Source organism: Lepidochelys kempii, chromosome 3 (genome assembly GCF_965140285.1).
Source record: "Lepidochelys kempii isolate rLepKem1 chromosome 3, rLepKem1.hap1, whole genome shotgun sequence".
Classification (NCBI taxonomy): domain Eukaryota; kingdom Metazoa; phylum Chordata; order Testudines; family Cheloniidae; genus Lepidochelys; species Lepidochelys kempii.
In genome coordinates this window covers 111,639,793-111,665,727 of record NC_136382.1, presented here as the reverse complement: position 1 = coordinate 111,665,727, position 25,935 = coordinate 111,639,793, and the positions used below count along the sequence as shown (strand labels likewise).

Sequence of the window (25,935 nt, the reverse complement as noted above, 5' to 3'; positions counted from 1 at the left end):
TATTAGCCAGGATGGACAGGGATCGTGTACCTTGCCTCTGTTTGTCAGAAGCTGGGAATGGGTGACAGGGGATGGATGACTTGATGATTACCTGTTTTGTTCATTCCCTCTGGGGCACCTGGCATTGGCCACTCTGGGAAGACAGGATACTGAGCTAGATGGACCTTTGGTTTAACCCAGTATGGCCATTCTTATGTGTAGTCTTGGAGATAGTGATATCAGAAAAAGAGGTGCTGAAGCAAACTGAAAAAATTAAAAAATTAAAAAGCAGTGTAGTTGTACCGGTGGTGGTCCCAGTATATTAGCGAGACAAGATGGGTGTAGTAATATCTTTTATTGGACCAACTTCTGTTGGTGAGAGAGGCAAGCCTTCGAGCCACACACGGCTCTTTGTGGCTCTCATCTTTCACATTAAAAAGCAGAAAGTCATGAGGCCTTGATAATACATCCAAGAGTTCCGAAGAACTTAAGTATGAAGTGATGGAGATGCCTACAAAAATATGTAATTTCTAATTATAAACAGCAACTGTTCCTAAGAATTGGAGGGTAGAAAATATTGTAGATATATTTACAAAAGGCTCCAAGGATGATCTGGGGAATTATAGACCAGTAAACTTTAAATGTGTACCTAGACAATTGGTTGAAATAAGATAAAATAATATAGAACTTGAAAGACTATGATATGATACAGTCTAACTAATATGGTTTGTGTATAGGAAAACTGTCTCACTAATCTCTTAGAATTCTTTTAGCTGGTCAATATGGTGGTGCCTAAAGAAGAGCCAGTGGATATAATTTTATTTAGACTTCCTAAAGGCTTTTGACAAAGTTCCACACAAGAGGCTACTAATTAGACATGGGCTGAGAGGCAAGATCCCTAGGAGACAGAAAGCAAAGAGTAGGATTAAATGGTCTATTTTTGTCATGACAAAAGGTTAACAGCGGGGTGCCTTAAGGTTATGTACTTAGTCCTATCCGATTTAATATATTTATTAATTCTATGAAAAGGGGGGTGAGTGCAGATTACACAGAATTTTTTAGGTTAGTTTGCACCAAAGAAGATTTTGAGGAACTTCAAAGGGAGCAAAACAAGCTAGGTGATTGGGCAACATGATGACAAATTAAATCCAGTGTCAATTAAAGTACTCATACACTTTCTCAGTTAACTGTAGCAACTCAAGAAAAGGGCTGAGCATCATTATATATAGCTAAATGAAAACTTCAGCTCAATGTGCAGCGGCAGTCAGAAAAGCTAACAAGATATTAGGATGCGTAAAGGATGGGATGATGAATAATTCAAAGACCATTATTATGTCTTTATGTAAATCAGTGATGTGGCCTGGAATACTGCATGCAGTACTGAAATACCCATTTCAAAAAGGATATTACAGAACTAGTATGGTCAGGGACCTGGAAAAAATTATCATATAAAGAAAGATGAAAAAGAATTGGGAGTGTTACCTAAGAAATGAGATGAATAAAAAGGGACATGATAAAGATATATAAAATCATGAATGGTATACAGAAAGTAGATAAGAATTTTCTGTTGTCTCCTATCACAAGAACAAGGACTCATTCAATGAAATTAAAAGGTTGGGAATTTCAAAGCTGATAAAAGGAAATACTTATTTATTCAATGTATAATTAAACCGTGGAACTCATTGTACAGGAAATTGTGGAGGTTAAGAATTTAACAAGAACTGAGAAGAGAATGGATATTTATATGGATATCAAGAATATCCAGAGTTATAATTAATAATAGCAGTCTCAGAAGAGCTATTAAATTCATGCTTCAGAGTTTGTCAGTTTCAACCTATTAAAGATCAGGATGAAACTAAATGTGGAGGGCAGATTATTCCACATCTGCCTACCATGAAGTTCTTACACCTTCCTTTGAAGCATCTGGCGCTGGTCACTGTCAGAGAGAGGATAATGGATTAGATGGACATTGTGTCCGATCCAGCATGACCATTCCTGTGGTCCTGCGAAAGTATTTAATGAGGAACTGATGTCTTAGAAGTAAAAATGCTTTTTGCTAGTCTGCTAAATGAAAATATTAATTTCATAAAACAGTTCAAAATTATGTCACAGATATGTCATCCTACCGTTATTGAATGTTGTCTTTATTAGGGTAAATTGGTGAACTTCTTCGTTCCACCCCAGCCTACTGAAGGAAACAAAAAGAAAAAAGCAAAGAAAGTGGAGCTTAAGTCAAAGGAGAAAGTACAGTATCCCAGTAAGTATTCATGGAGAGACAAAACCTATATAAAACAGTTTGCTTATTGAGGTTGTATTGGCAACTTACTAGGAGCACAAGGGTTGCACCTGATTTGTATGAAGGGAGCAGTTTACTGATGGCTTCATCTCTGATGCAGAGGGATAGTTTTCCTCAAGAATATAGCACTGCACTCTGGGAACTGTAATTGTCCTTACTAGTAGATCCATTTTAAAGGTAAAACCAGTTGTGAGCTGCACTGTAGAACTCCATGCAGCACAGCTTTACCTAGAGTAGAACCATTGTAACAAGATGGTTTATTGGCAGACCAAAATATTGTACTTGCATATCCCTGTTAATAAAAACAAGACTTCTTTGTTTCCACTCTTATATGTACTCCTTAGACAGTATTCAATATCTTGACTAAAAAGTAATGGTCTGCAAAACTAGCTTGAGCAGGACTGCTTACTCTGTTGTCGAGCTTATTTTTTTTTAACCTTTTAATTCACTTGCAGGCAATGCATTTACAGAGCTACATAAATACGTTTTCTCCCATGTAACTTTTCATTTTATCTGAACCCTAGTTTCATTCTGCATGTAGGCTTACGGGTGATGATATTAGCAGCTGTCAAGGAAATGAATGTGAAGAAGGGAGCTTCCATCATTGCAATATTTAAGTATGTCAGTGCCATATATAGATATGACATACAGAGAAACCGACGTCTTCTCAAAAGAACTTTGGAAAAACTAATTGCAGAACAAGTAGTGGAACAGGTTAAAGGTCATGGTCTGGCTGGATCGTTCAAGTTGGGGAAGAATTACAAAGAACAAAAGAGGCATGAGAGAACCAAAAAACAGGTAAAACAAGAGCTGAAAGTATCAGTTGAGGCAGTCAAGTATCAGAGGGGTAGCCGTGTTAGCCTGGATCTGTAAGGCAGTGGTTCTTAACTCCAGGTTAAGAACCATCATCCCCTGGGGGTGCGAGATGCCCTTTCTGAGGGTGCAAGACATGCCATATTTTTTTAGAAGGTAAATCATCGAAAACACAAATTAAGCACAGGCACAGAAGTACAACTACTTTGTTTCATCAAACCTATGTATTTATTAACATTATACATTTTTTAACCATAACTGTAATATACAAACAAAAAATATATCTGGGTTTAAAGAACTGATCTACTTCAATGATTTTGGTTGGGGGTGCGAGAACATAGTTTGAGAACCAAAGGGTGTAGGCTGCAGTAAAGGTTAAGAACCACTGAATTAAGGCAAATGTTGCATGGAGCTGTTTTATTTTTGCCAGTTACATGCTGCCAGAGTGATGCTATTTAAAGGGCTCCCCATTAATGCTTGCTTGATGGTACTGACTTTTAACCAAAAACCAAAAACCTGAAGCGTTTGCTTTGAAAACAGAAATAAAGAATTATAATATGTAGACTGCAAAAAGAAAAACAAAAATAAAACCCAAAGTAGGTCAAATTTTGGGGTTAAAATCTTTCACTATGTCCTTTGTAAAGTTTTGAAGCTCTTGCTGTAAGGGTTGGCAGATGTTACAGTTTTATGACCAGGAGGTTTATGAAACACTTTGAAAAATCCTAAATTAATATTAAGTACTTGGTCCCCAAAACCCAGCCCAAACCAGAAGATATATGTTATGTTAACAGTTTACTCCCGAGATGGCTATACTTTCCTCATCAAAGAGGGGAAAAAAAATTTTAACTGACAATTTAACTTTATTTTTTAGACAACAAGGAGTCCTGGAAGGATTCAGAAGACATCTTTGCCTAATGCTAAAACTCAAACCAAAGAATCAGCAAGTAGGGTCACATCTTCAGAAAAAGTCAAACCACCCCGGCTGGTGGACATTCCCGCAGAAGAGCATGACTACTGTACAACTAGCAAAAATAACAAAAAGTCTGAGACAGGCCAAAGGACCTGCATAAAAGAAGAAAATCTTCAGCCAAGAGTTATGGACTTGGAGTCTGCTGATTTGCAAGGCGATCTCATGTTCAGTGATTCCACCAGTCCTGTCCTCAGTGAATGTAAAAATATAGATGATGTAGAAGTCCTAAAGGACCAGTCCTCAGACTCCCAAGAATGTGCTGGCAGTGTCATACAGCATGCCAGTTCCATTTTTCCATTCAACACCTCTGACTATCGTTTTGAATGCATTTGTGGTGAGCTTGGCTTGGTTGACTGTAAGGCCCGTGTGCAGTGCCTGAAGTGCCACCTATGGCAGCATGCTGAATGTGTAAACTACAAAGAGGAAAACTTGAAGATTAAGCCCTTTTATTGTCCCCATTGCCTAGTAGCAATGAAACCAGTTTCTACAGGCGCCACTCTGATAATCTCTCCAAGTTCCATCTGCCATCAGTGGGTGGATGAGATCAACAGGCATGTGAGATCATCTTCCCTTCAAGTCCTGGTAAGATGATTTCATCTTATCTTCTCATACCTAGATTCACAGATTGGAAGAGGAAAACAAGCTTTCCTGTTTCATCAATTCCCAGTGGGTTTATAGAGTTTAAGTTCAGAAGGGACCACCAGATCATTTAGTCTGACCTCGTGTACCTCCTGTACAGGCCACCAACACCACCTAGCATCTCTCCACTAAACTCAGTAACTGAAATTAGATCAACGTGTTACACAGCCCACAGAAGACTAGGCCATTATGTGTTACAGGGAGAGAATAGGAGTAACTGAGATGCACCAATGCCCAAAGCCCCTGCAGTGGCAGCGAAATGATTACGTGAGATACACCCAGATAAATCCTGGCAGGTGACCCGCACCCACACACTGCAGAGGAAGGCAAAAAACCCCCAGTGTCACTGCCAATCTGACCTGGGGGAAAATTCCTTCCCAGTGTCCCGTATAGTGATCAGTTATATCTTGTGCGTGTGAGGTAAGAACCAACCAGTTAAGCACGTGAATGAGAGAATGCTCAGTGCCTCCTCATCCCATCCCGTGTCTCATGTCCAGCCATGGCCATCTTTGATGTTTCAAAAGAGGGAGACCAAAAATCACCGCAGAATACATTGGGAGGAGAGGGGAAATCCCTTCCTGACCCCTGCAGATGGCTGGCTGAAACCCTAAAGTGTGAGCTTTTAGGAATATAAGACACAAACCAAATTTGGCAGAAGACTGGCCTTTGTGTCAGAGTTTTGTATTTCACCATCCGTCTGAGAATTCTCCCATATTTGGCCAAGTTATAAACTTCTGAAAAATCTCAATTTGCACATGCTTCGTGGAGGTTAGAGTTTGGCAGCTAAATTCTCCTAAGATTTTGTCTGCACTTAGCAATCTATCCCCTCACAGCTGCCACATACCAACCAGATCATATTTGCCCTGTCACCATAGAGTGACTAAACATGTTCTATCCTGGGGCCACAGAGGCTACGCAGGATTTATCTGCAAATGCTTCTGGTTGGCAGAGACTGTTGTGGCACAAGACACAGGAAATAAGATCAAGGAAACTGGAAACTATACATTGTTACAGTATCTGGTTAAATTCTAGGAGTATGGCATGTACAATCTGAAATCTAACAATGTTAATATTTTAAAGTACTCAAAGTATACATAAAAGTTTTAAGTTTACAATATTTATTGCATTTTCCTGCAGATGTAACATTTTAACACTGTGAAATGCATCCGTTACAAGCCTCAATTTATCTTATGAATTTAGGTTTTTTCCCTTTCATCTACTGTATAGTTCACAGAAAGGATCACATTGAAAATGTTGAGGTAAAAGAGACAGATACACACATTCTGTTATAATAAATAATAAAGATACTTTTATTATAAGACTTCTGGTGGAAGGTCACTAAAGGAGATTTATGGACTTTGTTGGTGCTTTTGCCACCATCTTTCATGTTCATTCCATGTGTTGCATTGATTCTGTTTGGAGATTCCTTGGAAGATAGAAATAATAGTCTACTCAAGTTCACACTTTGTTCCTGTTCCTAAAGGTGTTTGGCTGCATGTTTCTGTCTTTGACTATTCTACCATGATATTCTGCTGTAGGAAAAAAGTGCATGTTTTAACAGTTGCTTCCATAATGTTGCTGCATGTTAAATCCATGTTAAAGTAGCTAAGCTCAAATACAGCTGTCATATGAAGTACAAAAATCCTTTTCTTCTCTGGGGGTGAGGAGGCAATCAGTTGGGACACCCTATTTCCTTTCAATTGTATAATTTAATAATAATCTTGAGTGCAAATGTTCTTTGAGTGCTTGCTCATGTCTATTCCATACTTAGGTGTGCACGCACGGGCATGCACAGTCTCCAGAGAATTTTTTTCCCTTAGTGGTATCTGTCGGGTTGGCTGTAGCACCCTCTTGTGCTGTGTGCTGGTAGAAGGGGCCCAGTTAGCTTCACACCCTCTAGTTCCTTCTTCCTGCCTATGATTGTCACTGGAACAGCTCCTCTTCCTTCGGCAAACTCTTACTCAGTCTTCGTTTAGTCCTTTTCTCTTGTTTCCCTATCCCAGCTCTTCAAGTTCACAGTTTGGACTGTTGTAGATTAGTTGTATATAGTTAATTGGCATTTCTCGCTCTGTTAGTGGAATTTTGTCTGCCCCGAGTGCCTGGGCATTCTTTGACCCCCAGATTTCAAGTCCTGGGCCTCCTGCAGCAAGCCTGTGCTTGTGAGTGACCCACACTTCAGTTGTCTGAAGTGCCTCGGAGAGACTCATATCAGGGACCACTGCCAGATCTGTTGGGACTTCAAGCCCCGTATGAAGAAGGACAGGGAGGCCATCTGGAAGTCCCTCCTGATGGAGGCAGCACTCTGTCCCTCTTCGGAGCTAAGCTGGTCCAACTCAGCACCCAGTGCCTCTGTGTCAGTACAGAGTGCTCCTCCTGCCATGAGAGACTCTCGGCACCATTCACCTTTTGAAGAAAAAACTTGAGAAGCAGCTCGAGAGGGGACGTTCCCTGAAGAGGGTCAAGCATGGGGAGCACAGTGGAGACAGTGTCTAGCCCCTCCTCTGCCCCTGTTCTGAGAGGGGCAGTGTCAACTCTGCCTTGTAGGCAGGCTCCGTTGAGTCAAGTCCCAGACTATCCCATTCCTTTGGAAGGGCAATATGGTACCAGCAGGATTGCAGTACCATGTACCCCGGAAGCGTTGCTTGTGGCCAGAGACCTGGCTTTTGGTGCCACTGTCACCATCAGTACAGGAGTCAGCGGCATCAATACCAGGGAGCAGAAGGGAGCATGTGGCCCCAAGTGCCAGTTCGGTAGCAGCCTCCTCAGGTACCTTCTAGAGGGAAACCATCCCTACTTGCCCCAATGCAGGTCTTTTCTCCCTGGCATCAACGTATACCACCCCTCCATGGTCCCCGGAGGAAGGTTTGTCATTGGTCTCAGAATCATAGAATATCAGGGTTGGAAGGGACCTCAGGAGGTCATCTAGTCCAACCCCCTGCTCAAAAGCAGGACCCATACCCAATTAAATCATCCCAGCCAGGGCTTTGTCAAGCCTGACCTTAAAAACTTCTAAGGAAGGAGATTCCACCACCTCCCTAGGCAACTCATTCCAGTGTTTCACCACCCTCCTAGTGAAAAAGTTTTTCCTAATATCCAACCTAAACCTCCCCCACTGCAACTTGAGACCATTGCTCCTTGTCCTGTCCTCTTCCACCACTGAGAATAGTCTAGAACTATCCTCTCTGGAACTACCTCTCAGGTAGTTGAAAGCAGCTATCAAATACCCCCTCATTCTTCTCTTCTGCAGGCTAAACAATCCCAGTTCCCTCAGCCTCTCCTCATAACTCATGTGTTCCAGACCCCTAATAATTTTTGTTGCCCTTCGCTGGACTCTCTCCAATTTATCCACATCCTTCTTGTAGTGTGGGGCCCAAAACTGGACACAGTACTCCAGATGAGGCCTCACCAATGTCGAATAGAGGGGGACGATCACGTCCCTCGATCTGCTCGCTATGCCCCTACTTATACATCCCAAAATGCCATTGGCCTTCGTGGCAACAAGGGCACACTGCTGACTCATATCCAGCTTCTCGTCCACTGTCACCCCTAGGTCCTTTTCCGCAGAACTGCTGCCTAGCCATTCGGTCCCTAGTCTGTAGCTGTGCATTGGGTTCTTCCGTCCTAAGTGCAGGACCCTGCACTTATCCTTATTGAACCTCATCAGATTTCTTTTGGCCCAATCCTCCAATTTGTCTAGGTCCCTCTGTATCCTATCCCTGCCCTCCAGCGTATCTACCACTCCTCCCAGTTTAGTATCATCCGCAAATTTGCTGAGAGTGCAATCCACACCATCCTCCAGATCATTTATGAAGATATTGAACAAAACCGGCCCCAGGACCGGAGTGGAGAAGTGGAGTCATATTTCCACTCGAGGAACCACAGCCAGTTCTCCACCCAGGCAGCCCAACCAGTCAGTGGACCCAGGTACAGGGGTACTGCCAAGCACTTGGGACTGGCCTATGTAGATGCAATGGCCTTTTTGGAACCTGTGGGGGTTTCTTCCTATGCAAGAGCCCTCTTTCAGATGCTCGAAATCCGTAGTCTCGGAATGAAGTGCCCCTATCCATATGACCGGCACCCGACATGGACTCTGGTGCCAAGCATCAGGACCTAGATTTATGGGACCCAATTGTTGCAGAAGGTGAGGAAGAGGACCTCTCGACTGGTGCAGGACTGTTCTTCCTCCTCACCCGGATGAGGCAGTGTTTGGGGCGTGTTTGTCCTCCTGCACAGTGACTTAGTAGTAGCTCACCAGGAGCTATTGAAAAGAGTGGCCTCGAACCTTGGGCTGGAAGTGGAGGTAGAGTCCTTCCATAGCCTGGTTGATATCTTGTCTGATGCAAGCCCATCGAAGGTGACCCTCCCTCTCAATGAGGCCATTATTGGACCGGTTAAAGCCTTGTGGCAAACTCTGTCCTCCTTGTCTCCCACCACAAAAGAGACCTAAAAGAAGTACTTTGTTCCAACCCCAGGCTGCGGGTACTTGTACTCTGATCCCCCCCCCCCCCCCCGGGGTCCCGAGTGGTTTCAGCGGCCAATGAGAGGGAGAGCAAGAAATGACCTCGAAAGCAAAAGATTCAGAGACTAGACCTTTGTGGTAGAAAGAGGGTCTACAGCTCTGCTTCTCCAACCAGCAGGCGTTGCTGGGGAGTTAACGGTTTTAATGTCGGAGTCGATGATGAAGTTCAAGGATTCTCTTCTCCAGGAGTCCAGACAGGAGTTCTCCACTCTGGTGGAGGAAGGGAAGTCTGTGGGCAGAGCCTCCCTGCAGGCTGCCCTGGATGCGGCAGATTCGGTGGCTAGATCCATGGTTTCTGCAGTGGTCATGAGCAGATGCGTGTGGCTTCAGTTCTCGGGTCTACCAGTGGAGGTCCAACAATCCATTCAGGACCTGAAGGTACTTTGCTCTTCCCTGCGCAAATGGATGCGAAGCTTCACAGCCTGAAGGATTCCAGAGCCACCCTCAAGTCTCTAGATCTATATGCACCAGCGCCTTCCAGGAAACTTCAGGCCTCAACAACTGGTCCACTTCCCAACTCCATCGCTGTGCCAGGACCTGTTTTAGAAGTGAAACAGGTTATAAAAACAGACATCCCACCCACTTTGGCCTTGCTGACAGACTCTCACAGACACTCCAGAGGATCCAAGCAGAACTTTTGATGGGGAGTTCAAGTGCATTATGCCGGTTCCTGTACTGGATCCTGCCCCACTTTGGTTTTTGAACCATTGCTCTTGCTTCAGCCAGGCATGTTCCCATATCACCTTGGACTGCTGGGTAAGGAGTATGGTGGAGGAAGGTTATACTGTCCAGTTTATTTCCATTCCTCCCTCCCACACCCCTTTCACATCCCTCTTCAGGAACCCTTCTCATGAGCAACTTTTGGCCTAGGAGGTGCAAGCCCTCCTCTGGGTTTGGGCTGTGGAGGAGGTACCTCAGAGTTTGAGGGGAAAAGATTTTTACACCTGTTGTTTCCTAATCCTGAAGGCCAAAGGGGGTCTCGGATGCACCCTAGACCTGAGTTTCCTCAAGAGTTCTCTGAAGAAACTGAATTTTTGCATGGTATCCCTGGCCTTCATTATCCCCTCCTTGGATCCAAAGGACTGGTATGCTGCCTTCAACTTAAGACGCCTGTTTTCACACCTCCATTTTTCGGGTTCCAGGCAATGTCATCCCTGATATCGTAGGTCAGTGCACGCCCTGTCATGACAGCCAGTTTTTGCCTCAGATTATTGGATCATATGGCTGCATGCACGTACATAGTACCGCTTGTGAGACTGTGCCTCAGACCCCTTCAAGTATGGCTGGACTCGGCGTACTCGCCAAGCCGTCGTCATTTGGACACAGTGCTTACAGTTCCTGCCCAGGTCCTCGCCTCTCTAGATTGGTGGAGGGACTCCTGGTCGGTAGGCTTGGGCAGTCCCTGACCATCAGTATCCCTAACCTTGGATGCGTCCGAGCTAGGTTGGGGTGCTCACCTTAAGCAACTCAGAACTCAAGGTCTGTGGTCCCAGGAGGAACTTTCCTTACATATAAATGTCAGAGAACTGAGTGGTTCACCTAGCATGCCAAGTGTTTATACTCTAGATTGTAGGCAAGGTTGAGTGAGTCCTTACGGGCAATACAACAGCAATGTTTTACATCAACAAGCAGGAAGGGGCATGCTCTTCTCCTCCCCTCCCCGTGTCAAGAGGCCATTCACTTGTGGGAATTCTGTGTGAAGCACTCGATCCACCTCAAAGCTTCTCACCTTCCGGGAGCCTGGAGCAATCTGGCAGATCACCTCAGCAGATCTTTCTCCTCTCACCACGAGTGGTCCCTTCACCCCGGTATAATCAGGACCATCTTCGAGCAGTGGGGGACTCCCCTCAAAGACCTGTTTAAAACCAAGCAAAACAGAAAGTGTCAGCAGTTTTGCTCTCTACGTGGGTGCAGCCTGGGCTCGCTTACAGATGCCTTCCTACTCCATTGGACAAAGCATCTGTTATGTGTGTTTTTGTCCCCCTTCCCCCCCCACCCCCATTCCTCTCATGCACAAAGTCTTACTCAAGGTCAAGCAGGATAGAGCAAAGGTTATTCTTATAGCCCCAGCATGGCCACACCAGCACTGGTTGGGCATCTTATTAGACCTGTCAGTAGCGATCCCAGTGCCGTTTCCTCCCCTCCAGACCTGATCTCACAAGATCACAGCCGATTGCTCCGCCTGAATGTCAAGGTTCTCCACTTGACTGTGTGGAAGCTCCATGGAAGCGGAGCTGGCCTGTTTGGAGTAAGTCCGCCAGGTATTGCTAGACGGTAGGAAATCATCTACTAGAGTGACTTACCTCGCCAAGTGAAAGCGTTTCTCCTTGTGGTCATCCCAACGAGGCATCTCACCTGGTAGGTCACCTCTCCACTCAGTTTTGGAGTATATGCTTCATCTGAAAGAGCAGGGCTAGTTGGAGTGCACCTAGCAGCCATCTTTGTTTTTTTTCACATAAAATGTCCATTCACTTTAAGGGCTTATAGAGATTATAACCACAAATTAATGAACCCATTCCACAGTGGGACCTAAACCTGATCCTGTTAAGACTCTCAGGCCCTTCCTTTGAGCAGCTGGTATTGTGCCCCTTGTCGTACCTCTCCTGGAAGGTCGCCTTCCTATTAGCGATTACCTCAGCCAGGATGGTCTCGGAGATCAGGGGCCTTACTTCAGACGCCCCGTATATGGTGTTCTTTAAGTACAATTTCTCCCCCACTCCTGTGTTCCTCCCAAAGGTGGTTACGTGCATAATAACCACTCTATATTTCTGCTAGTATTCTTCCTGGAATCGCACAAGAATAGGGAGGAGTAGCGCCTTCACACATTGGATGTTAGGCAGGCCCTCGCCTTCTATACACAAAGGACCAAACTGTTTTGTAAGCCCACGCAGCTCTTCCTGGAAATAGCAGACAGGGTGAAAGGCCTACCAATTTCGGCCCAAAGAATTTCATCCTGGATCACTTCCTCCATTCGCATGTACTGTGACCAGGCAGGTGCTCCACTTCTTGCTATCTTGACAGCTTACTCGATGAGAGCTCAAGCTTCCTCAGTCGTGTTTCTGGCCCAGGTCCCAACCCAGGATATTTGTAGAGTGGCGACTTGGTCATTGGTGCATACCTTTTCATCCCGCTTTGCCATCACACAGCAGGCTAGAGGTGATGCTGCGTTTGGTAGAGCAGTCCGCATATATGTGAACTCCAAGCCCACTTCCTAAGGTTCCACTTGAGAGTCACCTAACATGAAATGGACTTGAGGAAGCACTCGAAGAAAAAATGGGTACTAACCTTTCCGTAGCTTCTGTTCCTCTAAATGTGTTGCTCATGTCCATTCTGCGACCCATTCTCCTGCCCCTCTGTCAGAGTTAGCCAGTAAGAAGGAACTGAGAGGGTGCGGAGCCAGCCAGGCCCCTTATATATGCTTATATCTAGCACCAAAGGGTGCTAGAGTTGACCCAACAGATACCATTGAGGGAAAAAATTCCCTGACAACTGTGCGTGTGGTGCATCCATACCTCATGTGGAATGGACATGTGCAACACATCTTGAAGAACAACAGTTACGAAAAGTTTAGTAGCCATTTTTTATGAACTGACACTGCATTATGCAAAGAACATTTTTAAGTGTGTGTTCTGTAAAACTATAAAGAGCTCTTACACTTTATGAAGTATTTCTTATCTTCAGTCTTTGCTCTCATGTTTGTGTATATAAATGTGTGTAGGTGTATCAAGGTGTGAAGAAACATGGCTTCTTGCAGCCTCACATGTTAGCAGAGCAGGAGGTAGTCATCACCACTTATGATGTCCTTCGCACTGAGCTGAACTACGTGGACATCCCACATAGTAACAGTGAAGATGGGCGCCGTTTCAGGAACCAGAAGCGGTATATGGCTATCCCAAGTCCCTTAGTAGCAGTGGAGTGGTGGAGGATCTGTCTAGATGAAGCACAGATGGTTGAATGCACCACTGCAAAGGTGAGGAAGTCTCCTGGGCATGCCTGTATTGAAAAGATTTGATAAGATTATTGTAACTTAAAGAAAAAAAAATAAGATAAAGCTGCTTCTTGACTCTTAATGTGTATTAAACATAAACTTGTCCTTGTAATCTGTTCTTCAGAAGTACTAATGGCTTGCTTCCTCTTGGAGATATTTACTGTTAAATGATTCCCCATTGAAGTTTTGGCATGCTATGATGTGTATCTAGCTCAAAAAGTATTTAACATAATTCATACCAACAGTTTAAAGAACTAGGTCATCATGCTGTATACAGTGTTTGATAGTTTCAAAGAACGCATTAGCCTGTTCAGTGACCTGGTTTAGAGGTATTAATATGTCCTTTAGGTCTAGAAACTATAAAACAGTCAGCAATGACTTGAGAAGCTCTTTAGGCTCATTCTAGCAGTTTGTAGAGAGAGATTATTTTAGTTAGTGTGTGTCCACCCCGTTGCCCAAGGTAGGGAGATAAAAATGCCAGCAGAAAATCCTACTCACATAACAATTTATGCCCAGTTAACTTACCTCCTTGTTGTAAACACTTCATCCAGTTTGAATTAGATCTGTGATAGATCTCATCAGCTGTCAAGTGATCCATTTGTTTTTAAAATAAAAGCATAATGAATCTATATATACATACCAGAGCCCTTCCGTGTGTGTGCGTGCATGTGTGAGGGGGGAAAAAGCACAAGTGTATCAGTTCTGCTTGCATATCTATCAGTTTTCTGTAGTACAGGGGTTCTCACTCTTCCATAGTGTAAATGTCTTAAGTGTGTATCACTTCCACTTTCCCAAATGATTATTTAACATCCATATGGCAAATACATCAATTGCTTACATGTAAAAGTAATGTCAGGGAAGTATTTAATGTAATTTTAGTTGTCTTTTAATGGTAGTTACAGCTAGAAACAGAGGAGAGCCAGGACCATATTTACAGCAAACTCTGTCTGGAACATGCAAGGATTACAGAGGTAGCAATCTGAGACCTGTTGCTCTGGATCAGTTCCTTTCTTTTACATGTAAGCAGATACTGTAGTTACCACACATGTAGGGAAATCTGTGGGTGGAACCAAAGTTCTTACTTCTCTTACTGTACTAATGACCCTGATGTTTCTCTTCATCAGCCGAGGCACAATATCTTCTTTCCCATCCTTTCTTATTATTTAATGAAAAAACTATCTGTCTCTTACCTGTCAACCAAAAATACTGCTCTCCACAGGCAACTTAGGTGAGTAGCACAGTTGCCAACTTTCAGATGGTAAATAAGCATCCTGACTTTCACAGTAAGCCAAAAATCAAGCTAATCCCATTTCAAAACAAGGCTAAAACAAGTCAATCCCTAAGAACCCCAACATTCTGTGTGACTAGATCCCCCCGGCGTGCAGTCTGGGACTGTGGTGGGCCCACTGTGCACCCTGATTCTCTTCCTCCCCTATTTGCCCCCCCTTGCTCCTGCTTGCCGGGAGCCAATCCAAAAAAAAAAAAGCAACAAGCTACAAGCCAAAAGCTAGCCATCAAGCAACTCACAAGCCAATTAAGCAAAAACAAGCCCAATTTCAGCCTTTTTTTCATGGGTTTGGCATGTCTGGTGAATAGTGTTTTGCAAGGCTGACAAATACAATCATGGTTCTTCAGAGTGAGTGAGCTTTTTCTTGGCTCTTGTGGTCTTTTCGTGTTTTTCTACTTATTGCTATTCCTGTCTTCTCTCATTAGGCTGCAGAAATGGCACTCCGTTTGAGTGGAATCAATCGCTGGTGTGTCAGTGGCACTCCTGTGCAGCGAGGATTAGAAGGTAAGCTTTGTGTAGTAGTGTAGTCTGTTTGGGTTTTTTTCCCCAATGAATTGGGGCTCCAGGAAAGACAACTAAACTTGCCAATTTTGATATTCCTATTCTAGATTCCTGCAGTAGATATTTTGTATTCCTAGAGAAGAATGCTTATAGTTTGTAAGTCTTAATTGATTTCCTTTGTCATAATATTAAGACGCTATTGAAGGAGTGAAACTCTACTGAATTACAGCCACTGCTGGGGTGGTAGGCAATAAGCAATTGGTGCATTGCAGGTTGCAAAATAATGATGGAGAGCAGTATTTTTTTTTTTTTTGGTAACAAGATCCTAGGGAAAACTAACTCTTATGGAAAGTGTCATACAATCTTTAAAGTTATACAGAACAGACAGGACCTTAATATTTAAGGTCTCAGCTGAAAGACCACAGCACATAGTAAATTGCATGGAGCTTCATCTGTTTTCTGTAGAAGAGTGATGAACTGAGTCTGCTTCTGCGGTTTAAGCACTTAGGTATTTCAAACTTGGTGACATTACGTTACTGTGTGCTATTTTAGAATGCCACACCAAAAAAAATTTCTACAGTAATCTTCTTCTTTTGTCAGATCTATATGGCCTAGTGCTTTTTCTTGGAGTTGATCCTTACTGGGTCAAACATTGGTGGGATCAGCTTCTGTATCGACCTTACTGTAGGAAAAATCCTCAGCCTCTCTACAACCTAATTGCCAACATAATGTGGAGATCAGCAAAGAAGGACGTGATTGATCAAGTAAATATGGACTTTAAAAAAATTGCATGTAAATAGCACTTTCAACAAAAACATTTTTATGTATTTATTTTATTTTACTTTGCAGATTCAGATTCCCCCTCAGACAGAAGATGTGCACTGGCTTCACTTTTCTCCTGTGGAGAGACACTTTTATCATCGTCAACATGAAGTGTGCTGCCAAGATGCGCTAGCAAAACTCAGGAAGATTTCTGATTGGACTCTTAAACTTAGCAGCTTGGACAGGAGGACGGTCACTTCTATTCTGTACCCTTTGCTGCGGCTGAGGCAGGCCTGCTGTCATCCACAAGCTGTTCGTGGGGAATTCTTGCCATTGCAGAAAAGGTGAATTTTACCACTGCTTAAATTGAGTGCTGAGGGCTTGATCCTACACTCATTGAAATCCATGGCAAAGCTCCCATTGAACTTAATGGTATGGGATCAGGGGCCAATGTTGTTACAGTAAGTCAAAAATTATACCTGCCAGTTGAGCCACTTCGCAGCTATGCTGCATCAGGCATGATCTTACCTGACGTCAGAAGCTGAGAAGGATGCAGTAAGGTTATTGACACGGTCTCCCACAGTATTCTTGTCAGCAAGTTAAGCAAGAAGTATGGGCTGGATGAATGCACTGTAAGGTGGGTAGAAAGTTGGCTAGATTGTCGGGCTCAACGGGTAGTGATCAATGGCTCCACGTCTAGTTGGCAGCCGGTGTCAAGTGGAGTGCCCCAGGTGTCGGTCCTGGGGCCGGTTTTGTTCAGTATCTTCATAAATGATCTGGAGGATGGTGTGGATTGCACTCTCAGCAAATTTGCGGATGATACTAAACTGGGAGGAGTGGTAGATACGCTGGAGGGCAGGGATAGGATACAGAGGGACCTAGACAAATTGGAGGATTGGGCCAAAAGAAATCTGATGAGGTTCAATAAGGATAAGTGCAGGGTCCTGCACTTAGGACGGAAGAACCCAATGCACAGCTACAGACTAGGGACCGAATGGCTAGGCAGCAGTTCTGCGGAAAAGGACCTAGGGGTGACAGTGGACGAGAAGCTGGATATGAGTCAGCAGTGTGCCCTTGTTGCCACGAAGGCCAATGGCATTTTGGGATGTATAAGTAGGGGCATAGCGAGCAGATCGAGGGACGTGATCGTCCCCCTCTATTCGACATTGGTGAGGCCTCATCTGGAGTACTGTGTCCAGTTTTGGGCCCCACACTACAAGAAGGATGTGGATAAATTGGAGAGAGTCCAGCGAAGGGCAACAAAAATGATTGGGGGTCTGGAACACATGAGTTATGAGGAGAGGCTGAGGAAACTGGGATTGTTTAGTCTGCAGAAGAGAAGAATGAGGGGGGATTTGATAGCTGCTTTCAACTACCTGAGAGGTAGTTCCAGAGAGGATAGTTCTAGACTATTCTCAGTGGTGGAAGAGGACAGGACAAGGAGTAATGGTCTCAAGTTGCAGTGGGGGAGGTTTAGGTTGGATATTAGGAAAAACTTTTTCACTAGGAGGGTGGTGAAACACTGGAATGAGTTGCCTAGGGAGGTGGTGGAATCTCCTTCCTTAGAAGTTTTTAAGGTCAGGCTTGACAAAGCCCTGGCTGGGATGATTTAATTGGGTATGGGTCCTGCTTTTGAGCAGGGGGTTGGACTAGATGACCTCCTGAGGTCCCTTCCAACCCTGATATTCTATGATTCTATTATTCCTACTAATTCCTAGGTGCCTGAGAAAGCGATTTTGATTGTTCTGTATTTGGCACTCTTCCAAGGACTGACCTTTTACTATGATGACGAGAGGCACTATACTGATGGAGTTACCATATTTATGATGGGATACAAAACTGAGATCCTAAATTCAGTGGAATTTATTTTGTCTTCAGTGTTTGCTGACAAACATTGCGCTAGAGCATGAGCACTTGAAAAATTAAACTGACTAGGAAAAAACAAGAGAGCCTATTTAGCCTGCAGGATTCACTGTCTAAAAGAAGAGTTATTCACAAGGTGAATAAGCAGTACAATATAGGTTTTTTTAAAACATTGTTTTAAATAAACTGTTAATAAAGAACTTCTGTGTTTTAAAATAAATTTAGGGCTAGACTTTCAAAATCTGTTTGCATACTTTTGTGTGCACACTTGTAAAGATCTTTCTCTCCCCCCACATGCAACCCATAAGGCAGAGGTGGGCAAACTATGGCCCGCGGGCCACATCCGTCCTGCCCAGCCCTTGAGTTCCCCTGCCGGGGAGGCTAGTGCAGCCCCTCCCTTGCTGTCTCCCCTCCCCCGCAGTTATAGTGCTGAGCGAGCAGCGCTCTGGGCTGCGGGGCTGCATGCTCCTGGAGGGCAGCACGGCAGCGTGTCTGGCTCCAGCCGGGTGGTGCAGCTGCCAGACATTCTACTCTGAGCGGAATGGTAAGGGGGCCAGGGCTGGGGGCCAGTCAGGGGATAGGGAGCAGGGGGCGGCTGGATAGGTGTGGGAGTCCTGGGGGGCCTGTCAGAGGGTGGTTGGATGGGGCGGAGGTTCTGGGGGGGTGTTCAGGGGATGGGAAACGGGGGGGTTGGAAAGGTGTGGGAGTCCCGGGGGGCCTGTCAGACAGTGGGGGTGTGGACAGGAGTTGGGACAGTCAGAGGACAGGGAGCAGGGGGGTTGGATAGAGGGTGGGATCCTGGGGGGGGGGCAGTTAGGGGCCAGGGGTCCTGGGAGGGGGCGGTCGGGGACAAGGAGTGGGGGGATTGGATGGGTTGGGGATTCTGAGGGGGGGCAGCCAAGGGGCGGGAAGTGGAGGTGTTGGATAGGGGGCAGGGCCAGGCTGTTTTGGGGGCCCAGCCTTCCCTACTCAGCCCTCCATACAATTTTGCAACCCCAATGTGGCCCTCAGGCCAAAAAGTTTGACCACCCCTGCCATAAGGCCATCACTGCACCAGCCCTGTCTTTAGCCAAAAACGGTTTAATACTGCTCCTTTTGGAGCAAGTGAGTGCTGCTCTTTTGGCTAGCAACAGTGAGTTGCTAGAGAGAAAGGTATGGGTGCATAATCCTATGCCAGGGACTGAGAGCATTGGCTTTTCTGCATTTTTTTTTTTAAGCTCTTGCTGCCACAGGCAGGAAAGAATCAAGCTTGGCCCTTAATGTGAATGTATTTCTGCTGTTTTCAACCACCTTTTCTTTTGTTCCTCTCTGCTCTCTTCACGCATTTCCTGTGTCTCTTTCCCTCTGTCCTTCGTCCCTCCTCTCTCTCCTGACAGGGCACCTTCAGTGTAGAATTATGTCTGTGCTGTTGTGCAATAGCTATAGAAGCAGACAATCTGTTGTAGGATTTTCCTGCCTGATAGTTTTAAAGCTGTGGAAGCATGGGTGGAACATGAGAAATACCAGTACTCCCCCAATCCATAGCAAGTTACTGTTTGAGTACTGCCGAACATTCCAATGATGTACAAGTGCAGCATGCAAGCCATGCTGCTGAATGCACCAGGAATATCCTAGCACTGCACTGATTTCAGTGAAATGTTGATGAGTACAGCAGCATAGCAATTGCAGTGGAAGACAAGCAATAAAAGATGAACCCCCAGTAAACACACTGTAAGAAAAGACAGTTTGGAGATACCATTTATATATTTTCTTGTGAACAAGTGCTGTCTGTAGCAATGGACCATTCCCAGAACATGCAGAAGATTTGGCTTATGGCTTCCTTTATTTGCATGTGAATAAATAAGAATTCAGTGCCAGGTATTGTGGTGAATAGGAGAATTGGACTGAAACAAGGAAACTGACGCCTGGAGTGTGTTCTATGAGAGTGTTAATTTTCTCATATAGTAAAGGCAGTGAGTAAGGCTGTCTAGCCATTCCTAAACAGGATACTTTTTAGGTTTTCCTAGAATTTCAACTGAATCAGGAACTTCTCTTGAAATTGATTATTAGCCTCAGATTGTTCAAAGTAAATGAATTAAGGGCTTGTCTACACTTAAAATGCTACAGCAGCACAGCTGTAGCACTTCAGTAGAGATGCTACCCATCGGTGTAGGTAATCCACCTCCCCGAGAGGTACTAGCTAGGTTGATGGCAGAATTCTTCTGTTGATCTCGTGCTGTCTACATGGGGACTTAGGTTGGCTTAATTACGCAGCTCAGGGGTGTAGATTTTTCAAACCCTGACCAACATAGTTAAACCAACCTAATTTTCTAGTGTAGGCTAGGCCTTACAAATTATGAAACTATGTGCTATTTTTGTTTTGCTTTTAGAAATTTCTTTCACTCTCCATGCTTATGAAAATGAAAGATTAATGGCGCTGGCTAGAGCTAAGCAGAATGAGAGCAGCAGGTGCTGTGCATATTTTCCAATACAACTGAGAAATGTAGATCAGTATAAATTGCAGTTTTAAATCAATAGCACCTCCATCTCCGATGCTGGAATGGCAGCAGGAGCATTGAAACTTTAGATAGCAGGAGCAAAGGTAAGGGGGAAACCTTAGTACAGGCGTAATCAATTACTTTTTGTCAAGGTCCTAATTTCTTGGTCAAGGTATAGTCAAGGTCCAGACTCCAGAGAAGAAAATCATTTAAAAACCCCCCAATAATTATGATAATAAGTAAATAAAAAGATTTCAGGTCTGTTCAAAAGCATCTGGCGGTCTGAATTTGGCCTGTGGTCCCCATATTGACTACCCCTGCCGTAGTAGGTACTGCAGTGTTGCTGGGAGGGGAAATGGGGCCCAGTCAATGCGGCTTCTCCATACCTTCACGTCCTGGATCCAAACTGTGCAGGGGTGACTCCCGCATCCCTCTAGGACACGAGGAACAATTCCAGGGAGGAGCCAGCCCCGGGAACCAGAATCAGGCACAGAAGCAGCCTTAGCAGGGACTGTTGGATACTAATGTGATGGTGCTGATTTCTACCATTTTTACTCTGGTCAGTCTCTTCTCATGCTGATTGCTTGTCTGTTTCAATCCACTCCTGCCCAAACCCTTCATTTCAGCCTGACCCCAGTGGCCCTTTATGGTCCCTTCATTCTTCCTTCCCTCTTTCTTCTCCTACCCTCTCCCTTTCACCTCTCTCCTTCCCTTTTTCTTTCTATTTAGGTAATCTGCTAAACCCCACTCAGAGAATTAAAAAAAATTAAAGGAAGGAAAGCATAGTGTAACTAATGTGACATTTGTCAACCATCGCTCTGTTTACTCGCTTGTATTATCTCCTTTCCCCTGTACTTTGTCTTATCTATTTAGATTTGCTCATGAACTATTGCTTATTCATTTGTACAACCCTAACACAATGGGATCCCTTTTTCATTTGGCTCTTATGTATATCAGCAATACAAATAATAATACTTAAAGGAGAGAGGCCGGTTACAATGTGGAAAGATCGCTTTACAACAATACATACTCTCAGGCCCTGAGAGTCTGGTGGAGCTGTCATGTTGCTGAAGTAATGCATTGGTCCCGGAGGGAAGGTGCTTTTGAAAATAGATTGTATAGCTCTTTCTCTACAAGAATGGCCTGTACTTCCTTGTCTCTGGAGGAATGATGCTGTGTTGTTGCAGTGTAGAGACTTGGACATAGTGGCTCTGAATGAAGTAATGGGAGAAATTCCTGGCACTGGAGTTCTGACAGGTCTACTTTTCCCAAGTCTCCACAGAGTGGGGGAGTTCATTCCTATACTCTTGACGTGCACTCTTGGTTAGATGAGTGATTGGGGCACAGCCCGTAACTAGATGTGTGCAGATGCTGCAGCTGAAAGAGTGACTGCTAAAACTAAGTCATGTCACTATATTGTCCTTGAGAATATTTATCATGTGGCAAACATATGTTTGCATAATATGACCTTTCATGCAAGTGTAGCGTCTGTTTTCTTTCAAATTTGATCCATTAGATCTTTATTTCAGCACAATGACCATGGAGGAGCTACTAACTTCACTGCAGAAGAAATGTCGCACTGAATGTGAGGAAGCCCATCGACAACTGGTGTGTGCTCTCAATGGTTTAGCTGGTATCCATATCATTAAAGGTAAAAGCATACCGCTCACTATGTTAATTTACTCTGTCTGATGGGCGAGTCATGAGGTTAGCTATCATCATGGCAAAATGACAGGTCCATTGATTTCAGGGAAAAGTGCATTATGTGGTCACAGAAAACTGGAACTGCATATAGGCAGCAGCTGAAATCCTAACAAATTTCTCTGAGCTGACAGGGAAGAAAGAGGTGCAGTATATTGGGAACTGCATCACAACACTTTCCATTTTTTAAATTTTGTAACGTTCTTTCTATGTTCACTTTCTAAAGTCTAATCAAGAGAGGATAAAAGCAACAAATCTAGCTTGATTCTGCTTTCACAGTGGTGTAATTCAAGTGTAAATCCATTGACGTCCATTGAGTTGCACTAGTGTAAAACTGGAGCAGATGAGGTGAATTAGCGCCATTATTTTCTCCCTTTTATTAGGGCTATGACAGTGGCTACTGTGACAGATACAATGGACACTTGGAATATCCAAAGATTCTTGTATCAACTTTGTAAAAGTTATGTGCATCTTTCTGGGGTAGGGATTATATTATGGATTCATGGGGGAACTAAAGGGTTTCCTGGAGGAATTAAAATCACTAGATGGTGACCAATGCAAATCCCATGGCAGTTAACCAGTCTGGAGAAGCCTCACCCCTGTGGAAAATTGCATAAACTGGTTTGATCTGGTTCAAAAATATATGGTTTTGGGTTCCTTGTTTGCCAGTACATTGACAACCTTGAAGCAGGGAGAGAGGTCACTCTCCTGATCCAAGAATGGACATGAGACTGTGAGCCAGAGGGACAGGCCCTGTGATAGTACATGCCAAGGTCTCCATGTGGAAGATGGGTGACAAGCTAAGACTTCATATAAGTTGTTTGTTGTTTGAGATGTTTTCTCTATAATGCTTTTGTTGTGAATAAATAATACTTTGCTTTATGAAGGCTGGCTGGTCACAGGTTAACCCTGTCATTGCCCCAGAAAGAATAGGACTGTTAGTGCTGAACTAAAGTCAGACTTGCTGAGGTGATCGGAATGAATTGCAGGGACGATCGTTGCCTAAATACCCAGCCTAGAGAGGGTGTCACAGGACTCTCTCCTGAGAAGGGTGATGGCTAGAGGCTGGAGATCTAAGAGGGGTGAGAAGAGGTCAGAGATGCAGTTACCTCTGGAACTGTGACAGCTACATCAAAGGTTTTGTGTAGGTAATAGAACTTGAAACACATAGCTAGCAAAGAGTGGCACAATGCTGGAAGTATGTGTGGTGCTTAATTTATCAGAAACATTTTTTGTCCTTTGCACATTCATTCCAGTCACTAAACTTTGCTCCTTTGATCTAATGGTCAGTGAAATCTTTGGCCTCTTCCCTAGAATATTATGACATTATACAGTATTTTAAACATTTTAGTAAAATGTGGTATTGAGGCTTTTTGTCTCTCATAAAGTGAAATTGCATTTCAGTTTCAATATCATATAACATATGGATGCTTTTGCAATATTGTTTTTAAGTTGTAATAGATTTTAATGGCATCAATAGCAAGGATTGATACTGCCATTTGAAGTTGAAGGTACAAAAGATAACCAATTTGGTAGCAATGATGACAATACTTTCCGCCCCCATGTCTGGAGCAATTGCTGTGTACACAGAGAATGTAAGAAATACAAGAAGTCATTATGTTGTTGCCATTGCAAACGCTGTTTAGTTGAAGGAATATTAGCATATAAATGGCAGTGTAGATTCCAGTTGAATCAGTGTGGGGGTTTTGTGAGTTCTAATCAGAAATCTGAAAAATGAAGCAAAGAGAAATAATTATGTGAATCTCTTACCAAGCAGCATAATTTACTTGGATGCTTAGTTCTAAATGTTCACAGCAAAAGTACAGCCTGTTTTTTGTTTGTTTTTTGTTTTTTGCCAAGTGATCTTTGTTAAAACTAATGAGTTGCATGGAATTACACCTGCCCTTTGTTTTAAAAATGAGTACTAATACTATAACTATCTTATGAATAAATCTTAGGAATAAGGATAAGAATAAATTTTGTTCCTTTCCTTCCCAATTGCACCTATTAATCGGATGTGGTCCTGGTGATTACCAGTGAACTCTGAAGTGTATAGTGAAGTGTAATACGTTTTGTAGCACCTAGTAGTTCAGATAAATCAAATCACATCATGTCATTTTTAGTTAAGCTGCATTAATTTCAACGGTCTCTTCAGTTTACCTGTTCAGTTCTTCTTTCAATAAAGCTTTTACTAGACCAGTGGCTCTCAAACTTTCCAGACTACTATATCCCTTCAGGAGTCTGATTTGTCTTGTGTACACCCAAGTTTCATCTAATTTAAAAACTACTTGCTTTCAAAATCAGACATAAAAATACAAAGTGTCACACAGCACTGAAAAATTGCTTACTTTCTCATTTTTACCATGTAATTGTAAAATAAATCAACTTGAATATAAATATTCTACTTACATTTCAGTGTATAAAATATAGAGCAGTATAAACAAGTCATTGTCTGTATGAAATTTTAGTTTATACTGATTTCACTAGTGCTTGTTATGTAGCCTCTTGTAAAACTAAGTAAATATCTAGATGAGTTGATGTACCCCCTGGAAGACCTCTGCGTACCCCCAGGGGTATTCTTACCCCTGGTTGAGGACCACTGTACTAGACAACTTCCCCACCCTGTAACTTGCCACCACTTTTTTTCAAGATATTTGGAACTAGAAAAGGGCTTTCACTATTATCTTACTGTCCACCCTTAAATTTTTATGTCCCATGGACCACCACACTCATTCAAAAGTTTTCCCAGACTATTAATTTGGTTACCTATCTTCTGTGTGTTGTTGGAGGAGAAGAAAGTATATGTAATTGTGGTTTTTATGATTTGCAAATGTAGCTTCAAGTTAATATTGGTTAATTTCTTCCTCAGGGTGCATATGGCCACTTAAACTATAGTTCCACTATTAAAAGTGATTGTGAAAATGGCACAAGAGGGGGTGAATAATGGATTTTTTGGTTTAGTGATAATTCTGAAAACTGAAAATGAAATTTTTTGGCAAATCAAAATAATTTAGTGCTTCGAAATAAAACATTGTGACTGTGGGAATTTTGACAAAAGCAGAGGACTAGATTCACAAAAAGGTCAGTGGGGAGAATGGGGTGAGCTTGTAGTAGGAGGTGGCTTCCTTTAAAATCTTTAGCCCAGTGGTTAGGGAACTCATCTGGGATGCAGGAAACATGAGTTCAACTCCTCCCTCTGCGTTATGTGAAGAAGGGATTTGAACATGGGTCTCCTATATTGTAGGAGAATTCTCTAGCCATTGGGCTATGGGACATTGTGGTATGTGTCTTTCTTAATCTCTCCTGTTGAAGCTGCTCCACTTTTTATAAATAATTATTAGCCATTGGAGCAGAGCCATTGAAACTGAGTCTCCCACTTCCTTGGTGAGTGTCCTAATCACCAGGCTATAGAATCATTCTTTCCCTGCCCCAGTGACTATTCATTGATACTGTATTATTGATACTGGTGATTCATAGTCATGAATTGGCAAATTCTGCATTTAGTTGCACCAGTGCAGTGGGTGTTGTAACAGATGGGTTCGTATTAGGGCTGAATTTGAAGTTTGAAAATATGACTTGTAGAATTCTGCTTGACTCTGAAATCATCATGAGTTTTCAGGTTTGACAATTGCGAAAACCATGTTTAACTTGGAAACTGAAACTGTTTGCTCTGGAAGTCACTGAGAAACAACAAATATGGTACCCCACAATGCCATTCTTAGACTTACTTTTCAGAGTAAAACTCCACTATGTTGAGTAAAACATTCTTCTTCAATTGGTGTTTTAAAATAGGCAATTTACAAAACCAAAAAATCAGTAAGTAAATAGTAGATGGTTCCTCTGAAGGCATCTTACATATGTTATAGATCAGGGGTGGGCAAACTTTTTGGCCCAAGGGCCACATCTGGGTATGGAAATTGTATGGCGGACCATGAATGCTCATGAAATTGGTTGTTGGGGTGAGGGCTCCGTCTGGGGGGTGTGGACTCTGGAGTGGGGCCAAAATGAGGAGTTCAGGGGGAGACTCTGGACTGAGGCAGGGGGTTGGGATGCGGGGTGGGGAAGAGGGGAGGGCTCTGGGATGGAGCTGGGGATGAGGGGTTGGGAGTGTAAGAGGATGGGCTGGGACTGAGGGTTTT

At 43.5% G+C, this 25,935-nt stretch overlaps 1 protein-coding gene across 12 annotated transcripts in view; it reads left to right on the top strand.

Annotated features, from left to right (window-relative positions):
* SHPRH (SNF2 histone linker PHD RING helicase) overlaps nucleotides 1-25,935 on the top strand; it is a 141,005-nt gene that overhangs the window by 44,506 nt on the left and 70,564 nt on the right. For 11 of the 12 annotated variants that reach the window (XM_073337550.2, XM_073337547.2, XM_073337541.2 and 8 more), the window contains 8 exons: nucleotides 2,131-2,236; nucleotides 2,817-3,073; nucleotides 3,960-4,640; nucleotides 12,935-13,186; nucleotides 14,918-14,996; nucleotides 15,594-15,757; nucleotides 15,843-16,099; nucleotides 21,625-21,746. In XM_073337550.2, the coding sequence (XP_073193651.1) occupies nucleotides 2,131-2,236; nucleotides 2,817-3,073; nucleotides 3,960-4,640; nucleotides 12,935-13,186; nucleotides 14,918-14,996; nucleotides 15,594-15,757; nucleotides 15,843-16,099; nucleotides 21,625-21,746 (1,918 nt within the window). Of the gene's footprint in view, nucleotides 1-2,130; nucleotides 2,237-2,799; nucleotides 3,074-3,959; nucleotides 4,641-12,934; nucleotides 13,187-14,917; nucleotides 14,997-15,593; nucleotides 15,758-15,842; nucleotides 16,100-21,624; nucleotides 21,747-25,935 lie in introns of those variants that run through there. The other variant, XM_073337553.1, reaches the window with a different exon arrangement.